Source organism: Sander vitreus, chromosome 6, assembly GCF_031162955.1.
Source record: "Sander vitreus isolate 19-12246 chromosome 6, sanVit1, whole genome shotgun sequence".
Classification (NCBI taxonomy): Eukaryota; Metazoa; Chordata; class Actinopteri; order Perciformes; family Percidae; genus Sander; species Sander vitreus.
In genome coordinates, this window is record NC_135860.1 from 29,019,976 (window position 1) to 29,046,113 (window position 26,138).

Here is a 26,138-nt window from a genome sequence, read left to right on the forward strand (position 1 = left end):
TAAGTGCCTCAAATGCCTTTATTATGAAAATGTATAAATGTCAATGATCAAAAACAGATTGTGTCTTCATAGTTTGATTACATTGACTCAGGTGGAAAAATTAAGATATGTCGTGTGGACAGTGGATGCATTTTCACAGCTGAAAGGGATCCAAAGTGCTGAAATGAAGGTCTGACAGAGAGCAGTCCGATGTCTAAGAATTCTTCTGTGGCACCTTGATGGTCACCTGACAACACACACAAAAAGAACGTTTACTCTCAGGATATCAAACATTACAAATTCTGCTAATTATACATTCAAAAGTACCAAAACTATATAAGAAAAAAATAAAAACGGACAGGCAATCAGATCGTCAAGGCAAGGCTGCACAGATGGAACAACTGGGAGGAAAATCGAGCTCTCATCAACCTGTGTTTACAAGTGAAGCAACAAGAAGAAGCACTACTAACAGCAATAATAACATACACGCATACACGTTGGTGTGTTCAGGGACTTTTTCTGTACCAGTACTGTGCAGGGGATTCATAAAAAAAAGAAAAAAAAACGACCCTATTTTGTGTGTCTAGGTATCTAGTATCATTTTCTTTATTCTAGCATTGTATAGAAGTTTAAAATTCTGGTATGGTGACAACCTTGTTATTTATTCAGATAAACCCAGACTGGACAGGAGTGTTATTTTAAACATACTTCAGTTCAAAAATAACGATTGCGAGCTGTGTTTACTGATTGGATTATGCACACATTGCTGATACATTGCTGATTTAGCAAGTTATGATTAGCTTTGAGCTTCATGATCCATATACTGGAGGTTCAGATTCAGAGCAATTCATCTGATAAGCCTGAAATAATTCTCGTCGTATATTATTTTCAGTACTTACCGTTTTGACTTCTGTGTAGTTGTCCAGGCCGTACTCTCCGAGCTCTCTGCCGTTACCGGAGGCCTTGTAACCTCCAAACGGAGCCTGAGCCCCAAACACGTCATAACAGTTAATCCTGCAGGGGGAGAGGGAGAGACAGACAGAGACGCACACGTTAGCCATGGATGTCTGCAGCTCAGAGACTAATGTTTGCGGTAATAACAGCCCTACCAGACTGTGCCGGCGCGGAGTGCGTTGGACACGTAGTGGGCCTTGTCGATGTCTTTAGTAAACACGGCGGCTGCCAGACCGTATTTCGAATCGTTGGCTCTCGTCACCACCTCCTCCAGTGTTTTGAACTTCAAGATCTGCATCACTGGGCCAAAGATCTGCCAGAGAAAACACGACCGAAAAGAAAACAGAAAATCAATGATAAATAACACAGGACACACAAGCAAAGCGTGTAATAAACATGTTCCCTCTCACATCCCTTCGCCCACAGGAACGAACAAACCCGAGCCTAATATTTGAGAGGAGAGGCTGCCCCGTAATACCTAATATGCTCATATAGTTGTGGTGCGTTTCCCCAAGACTGTATGCCATTATTACAGACTGCAACTATGCTAATTTGGTGTATAATTATGCCTGAGAAACGGGCCCATTAGATGACTGTTCCTCTGTAAAGTATCCCCCTATATTAAACCATGCCTTTTTAGAATAAATGGAAAACAAATATAGAAAATAGGGGTGGTGAAAAAATAAATAAATCGAGTCACATAGTTGTATGTATCGTGATTTTTTTTAACCAATGATTGACCTAAATATAAATATTTAACGGCGACTACATACAGTAATATCAGTTTCCAGCTAAATAGAGTGAAAGCAGAAAAAGCAGAAGATCCATGTTACGTCAGACTGACTGACTGGCATGTGACGTGCATTCTAATTAGAAAACTATCAGTTTTTAGAAATGTCTCATGATATATTGTCTCTAGAAGTGTATTATTCAACTTTCTTTTCTTTTTTTTTGATAAAGAAGGAAAAGAAAATCCCAATACTCAATGCTATCGAATCACAATACTTCTAGAATGGCAATAAATGAAAATCACAACACAAATCCAATCAGCACCCATGTATCGGGGAAAGAATCGAATCGGGACAAAAGCATTTAGTCCCAGCCTTAATAGAAAATATATACTTTCCCACAAAAAGAGAAAGGCAGCAAATGGAAGCGCGCAGAAACTTTGAGAACGGGTGACCGTTTTTGTGGAGTTGTAGAGTGAAAAAGGACCGTGCACAGAGGTCCCTCCAGTCAGAGCACCAGTCAGCATTCGCCTCTCTGAAGATGAATTTAGTATAGCAACAAACAGGAGAGGTGTCAGATCTGGTCTGATCAGGTCTGCATTTTACCACACTGGAACTTAACGAAAGAAGTATGTATAGCAACCGACGGGAACAAATAAAGAACTTTAAATCCATGGATTACATTTAGAACCACAGCCATTTTTTCAGGAGTATTAGGTGAAGGCTGTAAATGATATAAAGTAGGCATCTAATGGGATGCCACACATCAGCGGCTCACAGCAGCGGCGCAGTGCACTCGTGTTCTATTTGATTATGGACACTACTATTGACTGCCCTTCCATTAACACTATATGATTTGAATTTAGTTATGACTGAGTTACTGCATTCATGAAAAGGTAATACATATAACGATGTGTTAAATTAGTTTGATTAGTTTAAGTGTTCCGTAGGATGGTTACCTCCTCCCTGGCGATGGTCATGTTGTCCTGGACGTCTCCAAAGACCGTCGGCTGGATGAAGTAGCCTCTGTCAGCAGCCACTCCTCCCCCACACATCAGCCTGGCTCCCTCTCTCTTCCCACTGCTGATGTAGCCCAGGATCTTGTTGAACTGCTCCTGATCCACCTGGCAGGACGTCACAGAGCCAACAGCGCCGAGAGAGAGCGAGAGAGAGAGAGTTCTTACACTTCATATGCACCTATTTGTGTTTTAAAACTGCACTGATCATGTGTCTTTTTATATTAACACTGCATGAAATGGGTATGTGAGAGGGTAGAACTCTTGTGTTCCTTGCAGGTAGGTGTATGAGTGTTCATACATACATTGAATTCCTTTTTTCCCTTCAAAAGAAACAACTGATAATCCTGGCCATTATACAGGCATAAAATAACATTCATTTTTCATTTATTTGGAGGGGGTCAGAGTGCTAATTTGCAGCACGGTGGCCCACTGGTTAGCACTGTGGCCTCACAGCAAGAAGGTAGCGGTTCGAACCCTGGTCATCACGGGCCTTTCTGTGTGGAGTCTGCATGTTCTCCCCTTGTCTGCGTGGGTTTCCTCCGGCTGCTTCCCCCACCACTAAAAACATGTTTCCCTCTCTACAGAACTGACGTGTGGCGAGCATCTGGTGTTATAAGGCTGCCGTGCATCACCCAGGTGGGTGCTAAACATTGGGGGTGGTAGAGAGTAGTCCCCCCCCCAAATGACGGTGCAGTTTGAGTATCTATGATAAAGCTCTATATAAATTTATTATTTATAATTGTGTGTGTGTGTTACCTGAGGTCCCTGCTCGGTCTTTAGGTCAAAGGGGTTTCCCACAACGCGTCTCCGAGCTCGCTCGGCACTCCGCTCCAAAAACTCATCGTAGATGTCGGCTTGGACAAACGTTCGGGAGCCGGCGCAGCAACACTGGCCTTGGTTGAAAAACAGAGCAAAGTGGGACTGCTCCACTGCATCTTCCACTGCATGAGGAAAAGATAAAGACACCATTAAAGTATTCTTAAAAATAAACATTAAAATGCTCCTCCTTGTGGCTGGGTTGGCTCAGTTGGTAGAGCAGATGTATATATACATAGGAGGTGTATGCCTTGACGCAGAGATCCAGGGTTCGAGTCCGACCTGTGATGTTTTCCTGCATGTCTTCACCCTCTCTCTCCTCTTTCTCACCTAGCTGTCCTGTCCATTAAAGGCGGAAAAGCCCCAAAAAAATAATCTTTAAAATGCTCCACCTTTATACTAATCCGTTACGTTAATCAGGACGTCTCCTCTTTAAAGAGCAGCTAATAGGCGGTGAAAATCTTGTTTCATTTCTCACTTTTCTGTAGTGATGTAAGCAGTGTACTCCAGGGTGTTAGGTCTGTTGACAGGTGCAACAGAGCACATCCAACATCCAACATAGTGTTGGGACGTAGCCATGCCCTTTACATGAAAGTGCATTAACGTCTAGTCTGGCTGCATGTATTCTGATGGAACAATGACTCATCACTGCCATTTAGACAAGGTCAATTTCAGAATCTATAATATATATCAGAAAATATCCCTCCACATTGGATACAACTGACGTCCAGATTTGAGGGGCTGAAAGTCAATTTTCTTGTTCTAGAGATTCAGAGAATGGGATCTGCTCTTTCAGCTTGTTAGAACACTGCCTGTGAGGAAAAAAGTTGTTTCTCAGTCCGTTTGTTCTGATCTGATTGTTACACTTTGTGTGAGCAGTGCAGCCACTTATCTCTACAGTAGACAGTTTGACAAACTGCCATCGCAGCGTTTGAGTTGCCCCATAGTGCACCAGCTGTGTTAGAACATGACTGCTGAGCTCATATCTGTGAGACGTACTGTTGGCGTCAGACAGGATGATGTTTGGACTCTTTCCTCCCAGCTCCAGAGTGACTTTCTTTAGGTTACTGCTGCCTGAAGCCTGCTGGATGAGATGACCCACCTGATGGACACAGACAGGGAAGAAGAGAGATGGTGACACATTAGCTTCAAATACAAAAGTTAGAAAAACTACTACAGCTTACATAAGATGACACTGCAGTGGCTGACTGTTAGATTGAGAGACGTTTGTTAAGACGTTTGCAGAAAGTCCTCGTACTGCTCATTGTTTTGTACATACGAGAGACACTAAAAGCACAGACTGCAGGATGAGAATTGTCTGGATGTCATTGTCTGATTTTTTTCAATGTTCAATCTGACAGACACATTTTCTGAAATCTGCTCTTTTTAAGTCTGTTAAATGTTAGAAAAAGTGGCATAGTTTAATATCCATGAGGTGTGAAAGTGACAGGCTTTGACCTTCACTCTGCAAATAATTTAATAACTTCATTTTTTTTATCTGGACCCTATTTTTCCATGCATAATGTTGTCAGACACTTAGAATAATAATCCGAGTCTGTCAGCGGCAAAAACAGAACTTTTAGTGGACGCTGACTGACGCTGAACATTTGTCCTGTAGGGTTACATTGCAGCTCGGTTCACAGCTGCCGGTTACAGCGTTCTCGCTCAATGTTGGACCAATTTCAAAGATGTTTTGTTTACTTTTTGTCACTTAGACACCAATGCATGGGCAAATATGGTCCAGGTTGAAAAATAGCTAAATTCCCCTTTCATGGTTTTTTATTTTATGATCCTGATATAAACCACCTACAAATTCAATCTACTCTTCTCTGAGCTTTAGTTCACCCCCCGTTTGTCAAATTTCAGCTAGTAGTCAAAAGTGACGGCAAGGTTTTTGGCAAAAGATTTTCTATAAATGGCCAAAGAACCGATGTGTTGTAGGATGTAAGTGGAGAAAATCTGAGATTCAGTTTTACTGTGATTCAACTGAAGAAAGTGTTGTGACATCCAGTTACTAATCTCGGGCCAGACACTTGTGCATAGTAGTACAATTGGAGAAAAGATAAATATAGCTGTGTATCATCAGCGTAGCAATGATAAAACACAGAACTAAATTGATGGATCAGGTGTTCTAAGGGGGAGCATATATAGTGAAAATAAAAGAATTGACCCCTAGGGTACCCCACAAGTTAATGTAGCACAGGTGAATACCTTATCATCAACAGATACAATCCGTTACCATTTCCATTCTCATAGACCTCCGGATCTTTATTTATTTATTGATATATATATATATATATATATTATATATATATATATATATATATATATATATATATATATATATATATATATATATATATGACCGGGCTGATATGTACTCCAGGACAGCTGCAGTACCAATTTAGCTGGGTCAGAGTGAGTCTCCCTATCTTGTTATCAAGGTGCAACTTGATAGGATATGAGCCCATTGGTGATGACAGCTGCTGTATACAGCAACCTATTCCACTGCAAAAATGATCTAACAAATCCAAAATCTTATAAAATGCTCTCTCACATGCTACATGACACTTAGTATCTTAAAGGTCCCATGACATGGTGCTCTTTGGATGCTTTTATATAGGCCTTAGTGGTCCCCTAATACTGTATCTGAAGTCTCTTTTATATAGACCTTAGTGGTCCCCTAATACTGTATCTGAAGTCTCTTTTATATAGACCTTAGTGGTCCCCTAATACTGTATCTGAAGTCTCTTTTATATAGACCTTAGTGGTCCCCTAATACTGTATCTGAAGTCTCTTTTATATAGACCTTAGTGGTCCCCTAATACTGTATCTGAAGTCTCTTTCCCGGAATTCAGCCTTGGTGCAGAATTACAGCCACTAGAACCAGTCCCACAATGAGCTTTACTTAGGATGTGCCATTTCTGTGTCTGTAGCTATTGAGGAGGAGAGAGGGGGGGGCAAGGTGAAGGGTGGGGGTTTGGCCTTGACCAACTGCCACTTTGCTCGTTTTCAAGCCATGATGTCTCTCTCTTTCTCATGGGCGGGCCAAATTCTCTGGGCGGGCAAAGCAGAGAAAGGGGAGGTAACCTTCCTCCTTATGACGTCATAAGGGGAAGATTCCAGATCGGCCCATCTGAGCTTTCATTTTCTCAAAGGCAGAGCAGGATACCCAGGGCTCGGTTTACACCTATCACCATTTCTAGCCACTGGGGGACCATAGGCAGGCTGGGGGAACTCATATTAATGTTAAAATACCTCATAAAGTGACATTTTCATGCCATGGGACCTTTAAGAGTTTCTATTCTTGAAAAGTCCCCTTTGAACGGAGAGACTTTGGAGAGTCTTTTTGCTCCCACGTGGTCATAAATATACCTCCTGGCTTTTGAATTAGTTTTTTTATGTAGACAGCATGTTATTTATATATGCAATATATGTATTAAAAAACTGAGAATTATCCCACCTCTGTTGATCCAGTGAAGGCCAACTTGTCAACATCCATGTGGCTAGCAATGGCAGCGCCAGCTGATGGTCCCATGCCTGGCAAGATATTCACAACACCTTCAGGAAAACCCACCTGGAAACAAGTCAACACAAGCTTGAGAAAAAACAAGTAACTTCTGTGTCAGCTCTTTCTGTGTTCTTTATATTTTCTTATATCTGGACCAATCTTCTCCCTTCTTCTCTGCAACAATGCTCAACTCTGAAGTTGCACAGGAAATTAAAAGACTAGATAAAATAGATTAAGGAACCTTTACGTTGAACTTGTGAAGCTTCATTGCTTGTTTCAGGTCTGTTTAAGTAGTTGTAAGTAGAGCTGGGCAATATATCAATATTATATAGATATCGTGATATGAGACTAGATATCGTCTTTGATTTTGGATATCGTAATATGACACAAGTGTTGTCTCTCCTGGTTTTATAAGCTGCATTACAGTAAAATGATGTCAGTTTGTGAACTTACCAGACTGTTCTAGCTGTTCTATTATTTGCCTTTACCCACTTAGTCATTAAATCCATGTTACTGATGATTATATATCAAAAATCTAATAAAATATTTTGTGAAAGCACCAAATGTCAACCCTACAATATTGCCGCAATATCGATATCAAGGTATTGGGTCAACAATATCGTGATATTTGATTTTCTCAGTATCGCCCAGCCCTAGTTGTAAGGTCAGAGTCGTTCGTAGTGGCCTATTTTTTTTTGCTCTGGAAGAAATCTTAGCGAGTCGTTTTTGCTGAGCCCATTAGCAGGTGTTTGGATTTGGTAATAACACATTGCTCTAGACTACACAACATCTTGCTTGTAGAACATGTTTTACAGTGTGGGGTCGACTGCATGACTGAAGAGTCACCAGTGGTGGAAGAAGTATTCAGAAAGCTTTAATACCACACTGTAAAAATACTCTGTTACAGTAAAAGTCCTGCATTGAAAATGTTACTTAAGTAAAAGTATGTAAGTATCATCAGGAAAACGTACTTAAAGTACTCAATTTAAAGTACTCAATGCAGAAAATATCCTCACATTTTAGAAACTGGAAACGATCCTAACAGTTCTGTCCACCAACTAAGTGTTTAATCTTCTATTTAACTTGTAGGCTGTTATATTGTTGGCTAGTTTCATTTAGAATAAAACATCAGATTTGATAAACTACATGTGTTTTGTGTGCAGAAATCTTAATGTGTAAAGTAACTAGTAACTAAAGCTGTAACAGATGAATGTAGTGGAGTAAAAAGTACAATATTTCTCTCTGAAATGTAGCGGAGTAGAAGTAGAAAAGTGGCATGAAAAGAAAAGACTCAAGTAAAGTACAAGTACCTTTAACATTTGGACTTAAGGACAGTACTTGAGTAAATGTACTTCATTACATTCCACCCTTGGAGGAGGATGAAGAGCTCTGTAATAACCTCAGAGAGAATGATGCCTCAATCAAACACCCTATAGGTTCTTCAGAAATAAAAAAAATATAAAACCTACCCAGCTTTTTCATAGTTTAAAGGGGCGCTATGCAGTTTTGGCCATTTTTTCGCTGTTTTCTCTCTTTTTGCTGGCAGGTTTCTCTGTAGAGCTCCACCTACAGCTTCAGAATAGATATTTGGCAGCTCCTATGTTTACTCGTGTCTGATTCCTCGTTCGGTCAGTCTGCCGTTTCCTCTTTCTCTGTTCCTCCGACAATGCTTTCCTAGCTTTCTGCTTCTTTTTTGGCAGCTCAGCCGTGATGATAGTGTGAAAAACTCCCTCGCTACCTTATTAGCTGGTTCCTGAATGGGCGTATGTGTGCAGTGCCGTGAAGCAATTCGTTACATCGCGAGACCTGATGTCACGCAATACTTCCTGACGCTGAGGCCGGCGACTCGCCAGCCGAAAGTTGCAAGGGTAGTTTTTCAGCTCACAGGCACTAGGGGGGAGCGAGACGACCACCATTCAACTCAAAAAAAGTCATATAACCATTCCAATGACTCTGAAGCTGTTCATTAAGGTAAATTAAGCTAAAAAACACCAGTCAGAGGAACCCGTCTGACAGTTCTTCTGAAGGATGGAAAGTAACTTTCTGACACTTAACCACATTATTTATGCCCATAATACCGAGGCTAACCATTGCAGTTCATCTCCTGGAAAGCAAAGACGGATTGCATAATTCTATAACTTTTCCCATCAGACATTTCTAATGTTGTGGACACACGGCAGACTAGTGCAAGCTTCAACACAAGCCTACCAAAACTAGAGGTTGAACGAGGAAAGAATGTGTTGCTTTGATCCAACTGATTTTAACCACTCAACAGTTAGGCGGAAATAATATATTTGTGAAAAAGAAAAAAAGGTCTTAATGTTCCTGTGTCTTGCACTGATGGTAGTTAAAGTCACAATAACTGGAGAAAAAAAAAGAAAAGAAACAAAGTACCTCTTTAATCAGGCTGGCTACGTAGAGTGCTGTGAGCGGCGTCTGCTCCGCGACTTTCATCACCACAGTGTTACCGGTCGCCAGGGCCGGGCCAAGTTTCCATGCCTGCATCAGCAGAGGGAAGTTCCACTGCGGGGCGGGGGGGAAAGGTATGTTCACATCACACTTCACTTCTACTGAGTAACTTCTGACACTTAACCCCATAATACTAAAGCAGACGTTTCAATGCATCTCCTGATAAGCAAAGTGAGTGACAGACAAATCAGACATCAAAACTTGAATCACAATTACGATTTTGGCTCCTAATGATCACAAAAACAATTTTTTTTTTTGCACATTATGTTTTGCAAGTAAACTCTTATTTTGTGATGTCAATTAGGGCTGTGTGTTGGCAAGAATCTGGCGATACGATACGTATCACGATACATGGGTCACGATTCAATATATTGCAATATATTTCAATACTGTGCGTAAGGCGATATATTGGGATTTTTTTAAAGTATAATTTTAGAAAAACTAATATTTAAAAAAAAAAGACTTGTTGTTCATAAAAGTCAAAGAAATTTACTTTAGGTAAACAATTCACAGAAAATCAAACTGCCAGTTTGGGATTGTGGTTCAAAGGTTCTTAGTGAGCTAATGTTTATATGCTAAAGTAGGCCAAAGTTCAGCCATAGCTACATAGTTAGCTTCTAGCTAAAGGTCAGGCACTGCTAGGCACTGTTAGGCAGGGACACTAGCGGTGCGTCTCAGCATAGCCATCTAGCGGTAGGGGGTTTAAACACAACATAAACGTGAACCACTGTCTTACATGAATATTTTTAAAATAAAAAATAAAAATCGATATTGCGTTTTTGAAAATCGATATAGTATTTCTAAATAAAATATCACGATACTCAAGTGTATAGATTTTTTCTTACACTCCTAATGTAAATATTGACCAAAAGAACCGTGATTAGGATTTTATTCCATAATCGAGCAGCCCTAGTCTGGATCAACTGAAGTATGTTGCCAGGATAAGCCGGACATCCGGCGTTCACAACAAGAACAACCACTGAGCTAGCAAGCTAACGTTACACGCTGAAAATGGCAAGTTCTCTATCGTATCGAGACTATCTCTCCACTGACCCACTGAGGGCAGTTGATGTGGACACGCCACTACGTGGCCCATGCTCGGGCATGGGTTCACTGATTTACACTGATTGGAACGGTATCCGAGCAGCCTTGCCCTGGAGAGATAGTCTCTTCACTCAGAGAACCAAGGTTACACTGTAACCAAACGTTTTGAAGAAACGATAAGACCATGCAACGAGGCAGGCCTGCTTGGTTCTTTCAGGGAACGACTGTAAAGATTTACAAAGAATATGTTTAGGGCATTTCCTCTCTAACTGGGATGATTGGTGGGATTGCTGTGCTGGTCAATCAAATACATGTGAGCCAACATTCCTGGTAGATTACTTTGTAATGTGAACGCCATATTTCTATGGTTTTCCTCGCAATCATAACAATAATACAATCAATTATTTGCTTTTCAGAGTTGTAAAACCCTGCTGAGTATTACAAACCATTTTGGCATCTGATAAGCCTTTAAACACACTAATCTGCTGCTCCACCTTCAACAACGCAGCCCCCCGCGCTGGTTTAACGCTGAATCCTGGGACAGTCAAAGTATAACTTGAAAGAACTGCAAAAGTTCTGATAGCAATGGCTGGCTTTGATTCTTTAGTGGAAGAGAGAGGAGACAGCATGCAGAAGGACAAAACATTAGTCAAACCTAAAGGCACAACACTCATACACACAGAGCCTCTTCTCCTCCGTCTGAGCTCTGTGTGCACTGCACTCCTGTTATATCAGTTGAATAACACAGAATGTGGGTAATCATGGTATGAATCAATCCAACGACAGGGCGTTTACAGCTACAGCAGAGGCGTGTGGAACACTGTATTTACCTAACAAGCTTATATGCGTACATGGGTTCAAGGACAGTGAGGCACTCAGGAGGACACAGTTTAAAAAGCCTTTATTATATTTCTTGGCTAAATCATTAAAACAAGGCAACGCAGCAACTTGAAGCTTAGTTTGGATTTCTTTTCACTTTCACAAATTCATTTTCTTGATTTAAAGATCTTTAAAGATGGTTATGGTGATTTACATACTACAATATTTAGAAAACCAACTGAGCAGCCAGTTTTCACCCTCCTTGGTTAATAAATAACATGCCCTTTGGTCAGAGACCTAAACGCATCTGTGATTCAGAAGAAGATTTTGAAAGAAATGCTCAAGACATGAGCCAAAGTTTTAAGAAAAGGGGATATAAACATTAAACTATATCCACAACTTACAATAAATCAAACCGCGTTGCCTTGTTTTAATGATTTAGCCAAGAAATATAATAAAGGCTTTTTAAACTGTGTCCACCTGAGTGCCTCAGTGTCTTTGAACCCATGTACACTTGGATCTAAGCCTAAGAGCACCACAGAGACACACTTTCCACACACCGAACAGCACTAAATGCAGTCCAGTCACTGCATTGTGACTAAGCTTATATACACAGATTGGATATGCATCTAAACCTGACTACAGCTTTGCGATGGATCAATTAAGGGGTATTAAGAGCTTCTCGGTCTGTCTCCAGCTCGTCAGTCAGTCAATATGCATTTCCACTCCCTTCTTTCATATTTATTCTCATTTATCAGTTTATTCCCCCCCCCCACCCCTCCTCACCGGGATGATCTGTCCACAGACTCCGATGGGTTCATGTCGGGTGTAGCAGAAATATTCTCCATCGATGGGGATGGTCTTTCCCTCCCATTTGTCAGCCCAGCCTGCGTAGTACCTACACACAGCAGGTTGGGACATGGGTTACAACAAGGCAGAAGCTCATTCCCTCCGCCAAGGAGGAAGTCATGTTTTTCGATTTGGTTTGTCTGTCTGTCTGCAGGATGACAGAAAAACTTCTGGCCTGATTTTCATGAACTTTGGTGGAAGGGTGCAGCATTGGCTGAGGAGGAACCCATTACGTTTTGGAGCCGATCAGAATCACAGGGCGGATACACAAATTATTTTTCACTTCTGTTAACATTGCGAGATGGGGCAGATTTACACTGCATTAAAATCATCACTACAGTGTATTTTGACATTTTTGACAGAAAGAAGATCTCTGTGCAGCAACAAGAGAAACGTCCCGTCAGAGAATAAAAAGAACCACAGTGCAGCACGACGCGGTGTCGGTGCTGGGAGCTGAGGCGAGAGCCGACGATGCTGATGTCTATCTTTCCTGCGGTGCAGCAGTGCGGCTGCTCTGTGCAGCAGCAGTTATACGACTTAAAGACAGAGTCTGTGTTGTGCTAATTCTAGTCTCATTTGTGGTCTGATAAACAGTAAATTCAGAAAATCCAGTTCCACGTTAGCTGCAATCAGGTTGCCATGGTTATGGATTACATCCAACTGTCATCCACTCCTCCCATTCTCTGTTTGAGAGAATTGTCCACCTGGACTGAGACAGCCGTGGGCTTCGGTGAGAGGTAACAAGGCGGGGTTATTTGAAACCTTTCTACCTCCCTGTGGCCCAAAAGGCAAACAATAAAGCTTTAAAATGCCTTTCAAAATCTGTGTGGTGGGTGTTGTTACCTGAAACATTTCACCACGTTGGGCAGATCCACCATGTAGGAAATAGCGTACGGCTTCCCATTGTCAAGGGTCTCCAGTTCCTGGGCAAACAACACAATATCAATTTGACATGCTTCGTACAACAGTGAACCAATTAAAGCTGTGCAATAGTACTGTATATGTGGCACTGTGTGTTAAATATTTGTGTGTTAAGTATTTGCCCCCCCCTCTAAATTTTGAACTGAGTGAAGCTAACGTCTAAAAACACGAGGTAACTACTGTCTCTATTGTCTATAATATACCACAAGGGATTCTGAATGAATGTGTTTTGAATGGGTGATATTAGTCTGGCTTAACTCAGCTTTGCCAGCAGGGGGCGCGCTAAGCTTTACACTTGACTGGGTATCAGTAGCTGACGCCAGTAGCGCCGAAGTAGAAGTCAGTACGTGATGAACGTGTTTAAGTGTACATGCTACAGCTCCTGATCTGAACTGTGTTTTCGTATTTCCTACAGGTAAGCTGACTAATCAGAACCCGGGTAATAGACATCAGTAGTTTGTTTTATTAGAGCTTTAGCTAACAACTGTGACATTAAGAGACATTGAATTTGACCGTGTTATGAGTGTGTCTAAGATGGCGGACGCCGATAGTAATGACTTCGGTTGCTAAACACAAGCTACTACCTTTCTGTGTGAGCTGTAAGGAGTGAAACGCATGTTTGGAGACATATGTGGTTAAGACAGTAGTGAGGACAAACGGTGTGAAACGGGATGAACCGAGTGAATGTTGTAGGAAACTGTTTAACTGTGTGTATTGTTTAGCAGGCCAAGCTAATGCTAATCACCGGTAAATGCTAACGCCACAGCCTGAGCGTCATGAAGGTTAAAGGAGCATTTCGTGATGTTTTGATAAGTGGAGTGTGCGGTAGTCGGTGTTTAAAACGTTAATTGTGAAATATTTGTGAAAATAATACAGTAACTGGCTGTGGGTTAAAGATTAGTTATGTTACATAATTCAGTTCATAAACATAATTCATAGAGGTTTAAAAACAGTAAAAGCATTGAGATTATTCAGTCTGGAGTAATGTAGTATTACTGAACTGTTATTTTCATGTTTTTATGTAATTTCAAGTTATACATTACTTACCTGTGTGTATGTTAAAAAGAGTAATTTGACACTAAAAAGAGACAGTATTTTTGTAGCTACGGTCACTTGCTAAATACTTACCTGTAGTCCCTGTAAGAGTAAGTAAACATGTATTTGGGTACTTAACATGGGTATTGACACAAAGTAACAGTGGAAGCAATAGTGAGTATGGTACCAAGAGTAGCATGTTTGTTTAGTGTATGAGTTGTGTATTGTTATTGATAGTAATTGAGTAAGAGTTATGAAAGTATATGCTTTGAACCAGTAGTGCCGAAGTAGAAGTCAGTACGTGATGAACGAGTTTAAGTGTACATGCTACAGCTCCTGATCTGAACTGTGTTTTCATATTTCCTACAGGAAATAAATGTGCTATTCCAAGAGTGAGCGTCACCTCATTCTTAAAAGTGTAACATGTACGATATGATGAGTTCCAAATATCATAGAATGCTGTTAATAAAAAGCAGCAGCAGAAGAGACAATGTTCAGGGTTTCTGCAGGTTTCACCAAGTCAAATTTAAGACTGTTTAAGACCTTTTGAAGACTATTATGAATGAAATTTAAGACCTATATAACAAAAAACAAAAAAAAATGTTAGCAGCTGGCTTTAACCAAGCCCTAAATTCAGTTTTTCTTTCAAGCCAAGTATCGCTAAACTTGCACTTCCCCATAGCTGAAGAATAGAATCTGTTTTATGTCTGTGGTACAATCCTGAAAGAGACTCACACCAATAACAAGAAAGCTGATTGGCTGCAATATAATTAGCATGTTGGTATTTGTAATATAGCAAATTATATTTGGACTAGGGAAATAAACAACTAAGGCACCCGTATAGCTCAGTTGGTAGAGCGGGAGCCCATATATAGAGGTTTACTCCTGGACGCAGCGGGCCCGGGTACGACCCTTTTGCTGGTAAAAAAAATAAAATAAAAGGCCTAAAATGCCCAAAAGATAATATAAAACTACAACACCAGGGAATCAAAAAGTAGGGAGCATGGATGTAGGAAATCAAGACCCGTTTAAAATTAAGACCGGCGCCTGGGTAGCTCACCTGGTAGAGCGCACGCCCATATACAGAGGCTCAGTCCTCGACGCAGCGGCCGCCGGCCCTTTGCTGCATGTCATTCCCACTCTCTCTTCCCTTTCAAGTCTAAGCTGTCCCGTCAGAAATAAAGGCCTAAAAATGCCAAAAAATTCACTTTTAAAAAAGTATTGACGACCTAGAACACAATACAGCGAATTTAAGACTTTGTAAGGCCTGAAATTTAGATTTTAAAATTTTAGACTTTTTTTTTTTTTTTTTTTTACTTTTTAAGACCCCACAGAAACCCTGAATGTTGAGGAAGTGATGTGTATTTATTGACAATAAATACAACACTTGCGATATAAAAAAACAACTATAGTTAAAGCTTGTTGCCTTCATTGGGGTCACAAGCCGAAACAATGCATGTGTTCTGTATATTGTATAGTGTTGCTGGAGTTTTGACCTCTTCAGACTTCTTTCTCATCTTCATGCACCTTGGAAGTAGGTGAGGTTGTGCCAGAAACCCAGAGTCTACTTTACAAAAAGCTCACAGTGTTCATTCAAGTCATTTCTATGTATGTAGCGGCTTCTTTGCAACCTCCATAAGCCGCCAAGATGCTGAGTCAGGGAACAATCACCTGCATGACGCGCCGTTCGAATAATTCAGATCCACTCTGAGATATGCTTTCAACTTTTTATTGTTTGTTTGAAAGTCGGAAAAAATATGAATAAACAAAATACAATTGCCTGAAAAATAATGCAAAAAGGTGAATGTAAATGTGGAGAAACTTGCGGTCAACAGAAAATGCAAAAACCCAAGCTCACCCCCTCTCTAGCCTCCGCCATGCAGGTGTATAAATAGACTGCTTATTGTGAGACCAACCCCCATGACGTCCTACGTTACATAATGGGTGAAAACTATAAACCATAAACAAACATAATATACAGGTGCTGGTCATATAATTAGAATATCATGAAAAAGTTGGTTTATTTCAGTAATTCCATTCAAAAAGTGAAACTTGTATAATGTATACATTCATTCCACACATACTGATATATTTCAAGTGTTTATTTCTTTTACTTTTGATGAGTAGAACTGACAACTAATGAAAACCCCAAATTCAGTATCTCCAGAAAATTAGAATATTGTGAAAAGGTTGAATATTGAAGACACCTGGTGCCACACTCTAATCAGCTGATTGACTCAAAACACCTGCAAAGGCCTTTAAATGGTCTCTCAGTCTAGTTCTGTAGGCTACACAATCATGGGGAAGACTGCTGACTGGACAGCTGTCCAAAAGACGACCATTGACACCTTGCACAAGGAGAGGATTGTGAAACAAAACCCATTCAAAAATGTGGGGGAGATTCACAAAGAGTGGACTGCAGCTGGAGTCAGTGCTTCAAGAACCACCACGCACAGACATATGCAAGACATGGGTTTCAGCTGTCGCATTCCTTGTGTCAAGCCATTCCTGAACAAGACACGGCGTCAGAAGCGTCTCGCCTGGGCTAAAGACAAAAAGGACTGGACTGCTGCTGAGTGGTCCAAAGTTATGTTCTCTGATGAAAGTACATTTTGCATTTCCTTTGGAAATCAAGGTCCCAGAGTCTGGAGGAAGAGAGGAGAGGCACAGAATCCACGTTGCTTGAAGTCCAGTGTAAAGTTTCCACAGTCAGTGATGGTTTGGGGTGCCATGTCATCTGCTGGTGTTGGTCCACTGTGTTTTCTGAGGTCCAGGGTCAACGCAGCCGTCTACCAGGAAGTTTTAGAGCACTTCATGCTTCCTGCTGCTGACCAACTTTATGGAGATGCAGATTTCATTTTCCAACAGGACTTGGCACCTGCACACAGTGCCAAAGCTACCAGTACCTGGTTTAAGGACCATGGTATCCCTGTTCTTAATTGGCCAGCAAACTCACCTGACCTTAACCCTATAGGAAATCTATGGGGTATTGTGAAGAGGATGATGCGATACGCCAGACCCAACAATGCAGAAGAGCTGAAGGCCACTATCAGAGCAACCTGGGCTCTCATAACACCTGAGCAGTGACACAGCCTGATCGACTCCATGCCACGCCGCATTGCTGCAGTAATTCAGGCAAAAGGAGCCCCAACTAAGTATTGAGTACTGTACATGCTCATACTTTTCATGTTCATACTTTTTAGTTGGCCAACATTTCTAAAAATCCTTTTTTTGTATCGGTCTTAAGTAATATTCAAATTTTCTGAGATACTGAATTTGGGGTTTTCATTAGTTGTCAGTTATAATCATCAAAATTAAAAGAAATAAACACTTGAAATATATCAGTATGTGTGGAATGAATGTATACATTATACAAGTTTCACTTTTTGAATGGAATTACTGAAATAAATCAACTCTTTCATGATATTCTAATTGTATGACCAGCACCTGTACATGGCTCCTATAACGTATGTGAGCATTCTTATTCAATACAAGCACATAGTAAATATCTTTGTTTTTGATACAAGATTGTTTGGATTCTTCATCTTTTCTTTCTGATTTGTTCTCTGAAGGATGTGCCAAAGAGCAAGACAGTTTTAAAAGAGATGTCCAATAGAAAGTCAAATTAATACAGTAGAAATGTAATTACTGGATAGTCAGTGTGGCTTCTGTCTGGACTTATGATGAAATAGCTTCGTTCTGTTTTGTGTTTTGACATTTAATGACTCACAGCGAGGTAGGCAGAGTCCCTCTCAATGGCATCGGCCAATCGGTTGAGTAGCAGGCCACGATGAGAGGCGTCCATCCGTCGCCACGGTGACCCCAACCTAAAGGCATCCCGCGCTGCCTTCACCGCCTTGTCTACATCTGCCTGGAACATAACCGCACGACATGAGTCAGCTGATGCTTTTAAAAGAAATCCTCCTGAGACATCAAATATCGGAGGTTAAGGAAAAGGATTCCAACGGTGACCAAGGGTCAAAACACTCAATTATATCAAGTATAATCCCACTTCTTCTCTGTTGATTCCAGTGGTGGAATGTAACTAAGTACATTTACTCCAGTACTGTACTTCAGTCCAAATGTTGAGGTACTTTACTTGAGTCTTTTCTTTTCATGCCACTTTCTACTTCTACTCTGCTACATTTCAGAGAGAAATATTGTACTTTTTACTCCACTACATTCATCTGGCAGCTTTAGTTACTTTACACATTAAGATTTCTGCACACAAACAGTTTATCAAATCTGTTTTATTCTAAATGAAACTAGCCAACAATATAACGGCCTACAAGTCCAGCTGAAATGATTAGACCATTAAACACACAACTGTTTGGATCGTTTTCCAGAGTTCTTTACCTTTTTAATACTTTTAACTACATTTTCCTGATGATACTTACACACTTTTACTTAAAGAACATTTTCAATGCAGCAATTTTACTAGTAACAAAGTATTCTTAGTGTGGTATTATTACTTTCACTTAAGTGAAAAAAGATCTGGATACTTCTTCGAGCGCTGGTTGATTCATATACAGTGGGGCAAAAAAGTATTTAGTCAGCCACCAATTGTGCAAGTTCTCCCACTTAAAAAGATGAGAGAGGCCTGTAATTTTCATCATAGGTACACTTCAACTATGAGAGACAAAATGAGAAAAAAAAATCCAGAAAATCACATTGTAGGATTTTTAATGAATTTATTTGCAAATTCCTCGGGAAAATAAGTATTTGGTCACCTACAAACAAGCAATATTTCTGGCTCTCATAGACCTGTAACTTCTTCTTTAAGAGGCTCCTCTGTCCTCCACTCGTTACCTGTATTGATGGTACCTGTTTGAACTTATCAGTACAGTCACACTTCAAACTCCACTATGGCCAAGACCAAAGAGCCGTCAAAGGACACCAGAAACAAAATTGTAGACCTGCACCAGGCTGGGAAGACTGAATCTGCAATAGGTAAGCAGCTTGGTGTGAAGAAATCAACTGTGGGAGCCTTTATAAGAAAATGGAAGACATACAAGACCACTAATAATCTCCCTCGATCCGGGGCTCCACGCAAGATCTCACCCCGTGGGGTCAAAATGATCACAAGAACGGTGAGCAAAAATCCCAGAACCACACGGGGGGACCTAGTGAATGACCTGCAGAGAGCTGGGACCAAAGTAACAAAGGCTACCATCAGTAACACACTACGCCGCCAGGGACTCAAATCCTGCAGTGCCAGACGTGTCCCCCCTGCTTAAGCCAGTACATGTCCAGGCCCGTCTGGAGTTTGCTAGAGAGCATTTAGATGATCCAGAAGAGGATTGGGAGAATGTCCTATGGTCAGATGAAACCAAAATAGAACTTTTTGGTAAAAACTCAACTCGTCCTGTTTGGAGGGGAAAGAATGCGGAGTTGCATCCAAAGAACACCATACCTACTGTGAAGCATGGGGGTGGAAACATCATGCTTTGGGGCTGTTTTTCTGCAAAGGGACCAGGACGACTGATCCGTGTAAAGGAAAGAATGAATGGGGCCATGTATCGTGAGATTTTGAGTGAAAACCTCCTTCCATCAGCAAGGGCATTGAAGATGAAACATGGCTGGGTCTTTCAGCATGACAATGATCCCAAACACACCGCCCGGGCAACGAAGGAGTGGCTTCGTAAGAAGCATTTCAAGGTTCTGGAGTGGCCTAGCCAGTCTTCAGAGCTCAACCCCATAGAAATTCTTTGGAGGGAGTTGAAAGTCTGTGTTGCCCAGCGACAGCCCCAAAACATCACTGCTCTAGAGTAGATCTGCATGGAGGAATGGGCCAAAATACCAGCAACAGTGTGTGAAAACCTTGTGAAGACTTACAGAAAACGTTTGACCTCTGTCATTGCCAACAAAGGGTATATAACAAAGTATTGAGATGAACTTTTGTTATTGACCAAATACTTATTTTCCACCATAATTTGCAAATAAATTCATTAAAAATCCTACAATGTGATTTTCTGGATTTGTTTTTCTCAGTTTGTCTTATAGTTGAAGTGTACCCATGATGAAAATTACAGGCCTCTTTCATCTTTTTAAGTGGGAGAACTTGCACAATTGGTGGCTGACTAAATACTTTTTTGCCCCACTGTATATTAATAATCACACCACCTTGTAGGTCTGAAGCTAAAAATGGAAGTAGCATTTTCAGTGAAAGTTTGGAACATTTATGTTAAGGTTCATGCTGCGAGATAAGAAATGTTTTCCTGCCATGGCAGAGCAGGGACATTTTCCCCCGCGCAGCCCATCAACAAGCCAGGCCATGCCTCTGAATGTGTAGAACAGAAGCAGACATTAGCTTTCTAGCTAACTGCTGCTGTCTAATAGTGCGTTCCATTGACCTCCAAACTCAGAAGCCGGAGCTGGGAATGACATCACACCCGAGATGAATGCGTTCCATTTATAAATCAATTTTTTTTTATTCTGGGGTTAGCTGTAGCCAGGTAAGCTATTGTTAGCAATACCAGTTAACGCATCACTCTGTTTTTTGTGCATACAGACAGTGTATCAACATGTCCACAGACAGAAGATGGACAGCACTGTGTGTACGACCGATTTAGTGAGACACAAATAAGACAGAAGTGCCAATAACTGTATGTTACTACAGCTTTCTCAACTGTTGATGCACGGAGCAGCCATGTTGGATTTTGACCACTCGGTGGTTGTCCGAGTTCCGAGCTCCGAAATTTGAGGTCAGGGGGCGTTTCCGACTTTGACCTCGGAAAATCGGACTTCCAAGTACAAATGGCACGCTGTATTTGATCTACAACTGTGTGTCACTATAAGCCAATGATGATGATCGACATTTCAGCTTTAGAATAACTGGACTTGGGTAGGACTGCTTTAAACTTGTTACCATAGAAACCTACGGCATGCGTGCCAGTAGCTCAACCAATGGCACACTAGGAATATGTGTGCAAGAGTTTTTGTTCCGATCCACATGCCAGTTAGTAGTTGTAGTTAGTACTATTTCACAGTGTTGTATTGCCTCTATTATACATTGTTTTTCACTTGTGGCTTTTATTTGCATTGGATTTTATTCTATTTTATTTCAGTGGGACCAACCCAGATCAATTTCAGTTTAATGGTAAATTCCAGCTGGAACATGATGGATGAATGAAAATATCAGAGAGCTTGTTTACCCCATCAGCCTCGGCAACCTGACTGATGACTTCCCCAGTGGCGGGGTTGATGGTCGGGAAGGTTTTTCCGCTCGCTGCATCCTGCCACTGGTTGTTGATGAACAGCTGAAATAGTCAAATGGATCATTACATTTCACACACTGCTGAAGAAATGTTTTAGTTAGAGGATTTGTAAAACTTTTATATATATAAAAAACAGACAAAATATACAATTCGCAACATGAACATCCCCCCCTTCATCATCACCACCACCCACCCAGACAAAATTCAAGAAAAGATGACACAGCAACCACAGCATTCAAGACCATACAACAAAATAACAATATAGACAGTAAACCAAATAAACATATGTATAAATGACACCATCAGCCCATCATACACGTCTCTCACAAAGCTTCTTAGGAGCCCTCCAGGAAGTTCAGCTACTTTCCCCATTTTCTACTATAGACATCCAATCTGGCAAACCGTTTATATGACATCTTTTCAAACGCTGCCACCCTAGCCATCTCACAAGCCCACTCCTGGATAGACGGCAGCCCTTCATTCTTCCATCGTCCTAAAAGAATCTGTCTGGCTATCATTAAACTAGTCTGGACCCAGCTTCTTATGTTCTTATCCATCCCGCTTAGGACTGACCCATCTCCCAGAACAAATCATCTTGGGCTGAATGGAACCTGGCTCCCTGCAATCTGACATAGGTTATCATGTATCCCGCTTTTGAATTTCATTTTTTCTTAATTAAATAACAAAACTAAATAAGAATTCACAGTTTATGTGACATGCAAATCTCCCACCTGTCCCGTGGATCAATAAAGTCAGACCTTTTGCCATCAATGTATAACCTTGTGTTGTAGCTTAGACTGGGTCAGGGTTACTGATGTGGGTCGAACAAATCCCTGCCACTGTATGCGATACTGACAGTAACTACTGACAGTAAGAGCTGAGTAATGACAGTGACCTAAAAACAAATCTGACTAAATATGCTGCAAATAAGCAACAAATGGCCTTAAAGGGTCAGTTCACCCAAATAAAAACAATGCGTTTTCTCACATTTCTTTAGTGCTTTGGTTTCTGTCACCAGCCCAATAAAAGGGAGGAGAACTGTAGCTCATGACACTGAAAATGACCTTTACAAAGTTCCTATTCTACAGGTGCACTGTGTGTACTCTACAACACCTGAGAAGCCGTTTCTTTTGTGTAAGTTTTAGTTGCTGCAGTTTTTAATCACAGGCCACACAGAGGACTTTGCTCTTGTAACGCAAGAGGAGAACTAAAACTTACACAAAAGAAACTGCTCATGACGTGTTGTAGAATACACACAGCACACCTGTAGTTTGGGCCAGGAGTGTTTTAGTACGGGTAATTGGATTGTAAATGTTGAATATGCAAAATGCTGCATTTTATTTGCATTGGTGAAGAAGAAGCTAAAAAATGATCAAGGCTAGGAAGGCCCCTGGGCCCGGATGAAATCTGCTCCAGACTGCTTAAAGATTGTGCAGATCAGCTCAGTGAGGTCATCCTGCACATCTTCAACCTGAGCCTGAGTTTGGAGCTAGTTCCAGTCCTGTGGAAGACTGTGTTGTTCCAGTTCCAAAAACTGCGCATCCCAGGAAGCCCAACCACTTCAGACCGGTGGCCTAAACTTCTCACCAGATGAAGACCTTGGAGAGGATTGTATTGCAACACCTGAGAACCCTGGTGAGCTCAGAACTGGACCCCCTACAGTTTGCTTACCAACCAGGCATAAGGGTGGAGGATGCCATTATCTATCTATCACACAGATCACTGTCACATCTGGAGAACTCTGGGAGCACTGTGAGGGTCATGTTTTTTGATTTCTCCTGTGCTTTCAGGTGACAGACATCCTGTAAAAAAAAAAAAAAAAAGGGCCAAAGCCGTCTCCACCTGCTGAGGACCTTTGGTGTGTGCTGGACTCCGTTAAAAACATTTTCCTACTCTGTGGTTGCTTCTGCAATCTTTTATGCAGTAGCCTGCTGGGGAGCTGGGAGCACAGAGAGGGACAGGAAAAGACTAAACAGACTGGTGAAGAGGGCTAGCTCTGTTGTGGTCTGCCCTCTGGACACCATAGAGCAGGTGGGGGAGAGGAGGATGTTAGTCAGGCCTGCATCAATCATGGGCAACACCTCTCACCCCCTACATGAGACTATGAGTTCCCTCAGCAGCTCCTTTAGCAGCAGACTGCTGCACCCTCAGTGCAAGAAGGAGCGCTACCATCCATTCCATATTCTGCACTATGCACATTTATCTATTTATTACTCTCACCTCCAACTGTACAATGTCATTTCTATTTATCTGTATATCTGTTTATATACTGTCTGTTTATTGTGTAAATACGGTTTTATTACTATTATTATTATTATTATTATATTATTACGATTTCTATTCTATTTTTCCATTCCCTATACTTTATGTATATTTTTTCTCCTATGTGTACTTAATGTGTATTTGTGTTATTCTGATGTGTGTACATTTTTCTTTTGAGCTGCTGTAGCACATGAATGTCCCCAGTGTGGGATTAATAAAGTCTATCTTATCTTATTGAAATGTGTTGATGTTTAAAAACGAATATTTGTGGAACGCAAATGTGTGTTCCTGCATCCATTCTTTCAGTATAAGGTGCACTAGTTTCAATGTTTGATTTTGAAGTAATCCTAAAGTATTCAAATTAGATTACATGTTTTCAACCCAATGGAAAGTTGCCATGTAATTTGTCTTCAGTAGCTGACTACTTTTCACAGAAATCCTACCAAGGATGCGTTTGTGTTTTTTGAAAATTAAACCACATAAACCTATTCTGATATAACCTCTAAATACAATTATGAACCTGAAAATGAGCATAATATGAACATTTTGTGTATTTGTTACGTTATTATGTAAGGTTGTAATTCTCATTGAATGGAAATGACTGCCTTATTTATGTTTTTTAAGTACCATGCCGAATTGTTCAAACGATTTTGTATCGCATATTTGTAAAAATAAAGTTAATATTAAGAAACTTTCCAGGAGGATTTCGCAATGGGAGTTTATCTGGATTCCTTGCAGCTGCAGCTCCTGACTGGATCAGGAAGTGGTTGCAGAGAAATGAAATGTGTGTCTAGTCCTGGAGCTCACCTCGTGTCCTGCTGCACCACGAAGCAAACATCGGAACATTACTTTAACTAATCGGCCTAATCAGTGACAATTGACCAATCAACCCCTCCTCACTTCCACTGTGTAACGGTTCCCATGCTGCTCTGCATTAACACGCACTTGTTGCGCAGTTGGCCAATGTCCAAAGTCACGTCTAAAAGTGCTTGTATCAGTGTGTCTGCCAGTGTCTGTACCTTGTCAAAATGGACCTCGGGCTGGCCGCTGGGTGCAGGGATAGCGGCCGCAGAGTAGTGACACACCGGCGGCCGGCTCAGTCGGGGAAGGGCATGAGAAATGATGGCGCGGAGCATGGTGCTTCTTTCTACTGCAGAGCCGACACAAACAAGCTGCCAGTGGGCCCTGGAGGCAGGATCAGGCAGAGCTGGAGCTCCGGCCCCGCCCACACCAGTGACGTCAGCGCCCTACGTTAAACCCATAAACTGTGTAAGAATATTTTATTTATACAGTCTATATGCGTTAAACAGATCGGTCCAACCAGGGTCACGTGGACTAATATGTTAATTATAAATCAATTGTGAAAAAAAAAATCATTTTGAATATGAATCCATTTAACTGAATGAGGCAGTTCTGCTCTAATATCAGGGTTCCCCCCCAGTGTATTGCAAGCCTGGTGGCCTACCAGGCCTAAGTTGCCCCACACTAGGCCTAATCCACTGGGAAGAATTATGTTACATAAACATGTTATTATGTTTGAATGTATTTTTTAAGACTTTCTTTTTTTAACTACAGTGGTACAGTGGGGCGGCTCGGTTTGAAACTAACACTTAGTCATATTTTGAAATCTCCAGTTAGCTTTTAGCACTGACTTAATGTAGGGCCCTATGTAATCTATGTTTAGCTTATTTGAATCCTAAAAAAAATTAATAATGAATATTGATCCATTTAACTGAATGAGGCAGTTCTGTACTAATATGAATACATGAATGACCCTCATTCTGTAGGCTACTTGATTATGTTTACGCTCTGTTTCATTGTATGTAGGGAAAATAACTACACGCGATATGGACAACAAACGTTCAGCAAAACAGAAGTTCAGAGCATTATTAAACAGAGATTAAAGGAACGGGGGGGCAAAAGCAACGGGAGGAAGAGAGCAAAGTCTGATAGTTTTACAGAGTTGAAAGGAAAGCAGAGGAGAGAATAATATCAAGACTTGGACTGTGACACACTGGACTCCACAGCACAGTGTTCAGATTCAGAACAGGTCAGCACAACACAGGTGGATGTTATACTGAGGCCAGAGCAGCTGTTACTTTACTGTCACAAATATGAGAAGAGAAAGGCCTTTAAATATGATTCAAAACCTCACTCAGATAAAAGTGTGATCTAAAAGATATTCTGCAAAAGAACCCAAGAAATTGAGTTATCGAGTACTATTTCAGTATCTTAGACACGTTGATATGATTAAGAATATATGCATTCAGTTATTTGTTATTATTATTATTATTAGGCCTGTGTTAGGCTATTTTGAATATTGTACAAATGAGATATTGTGATCCACACTCCACACCACGGTCTAAGTTGTCATTGGCATATTGGGTCAAGTTAAAAGGATCTGGAGAGGAACAACCTACAACAAAGGTTTTGTGTGATTGTTGGGAATATGAACAACAACTGAAAGGTAAAGGATTTGGTTGGACTATTAAGAGTACGGATTAAATAGCATAGA

General features: G+C 40.9%; 1 protein-coding gene across 2 annotated transcripts; it reads right to left on the minus strand.

The window, feature by feature from the left end:
• LOC144520029 (aldehyde dehydrogenase, mitochondrial-like) lies at positions 1-24,824 on the minus strand. 2 transcript variants are annotated; one of them, XM_078253621.1, is made up of 13 exons: positions 24,643-24,823; positions 21,299-21,403; positions 17,875-18,015; positions 13,032-13,111; positions 12,126-12,237; positions 9,402-9,530; positions 6,960-7,073; positions 4,496-4,598; positions 3,437-3,621; positions 2,621-2,785; positions 1,089-1,246; positions 879-993; positions 1-226 (listed from the first exon to the last, which is right to left on the minus strand). In XM_078253621.1, the coding sequence occupies exons 1-13, from the start codon at positions 24,757-24,759 to the stop codon at positions 194-196; spliced, it is 1,557 nt and encodes a 518-aa protein (XP_078109747.1). In that variant the 5' UTR covers positions 24,760-24,823; the 3' UTR covers positions 1-193. The 2 variants fall into 2 exon arrangements, with proteins under 2 accessions (XP_078109747.1, XP_078109748.1); XM_078253622.1 differs by lacking the exon at positions 17,875-18,015 and having other exon boundaries at positions 24,643-24,824.
• Between the last annotated feature and the right edge of the window lie 1,314 nt (positions 24,825-26,138).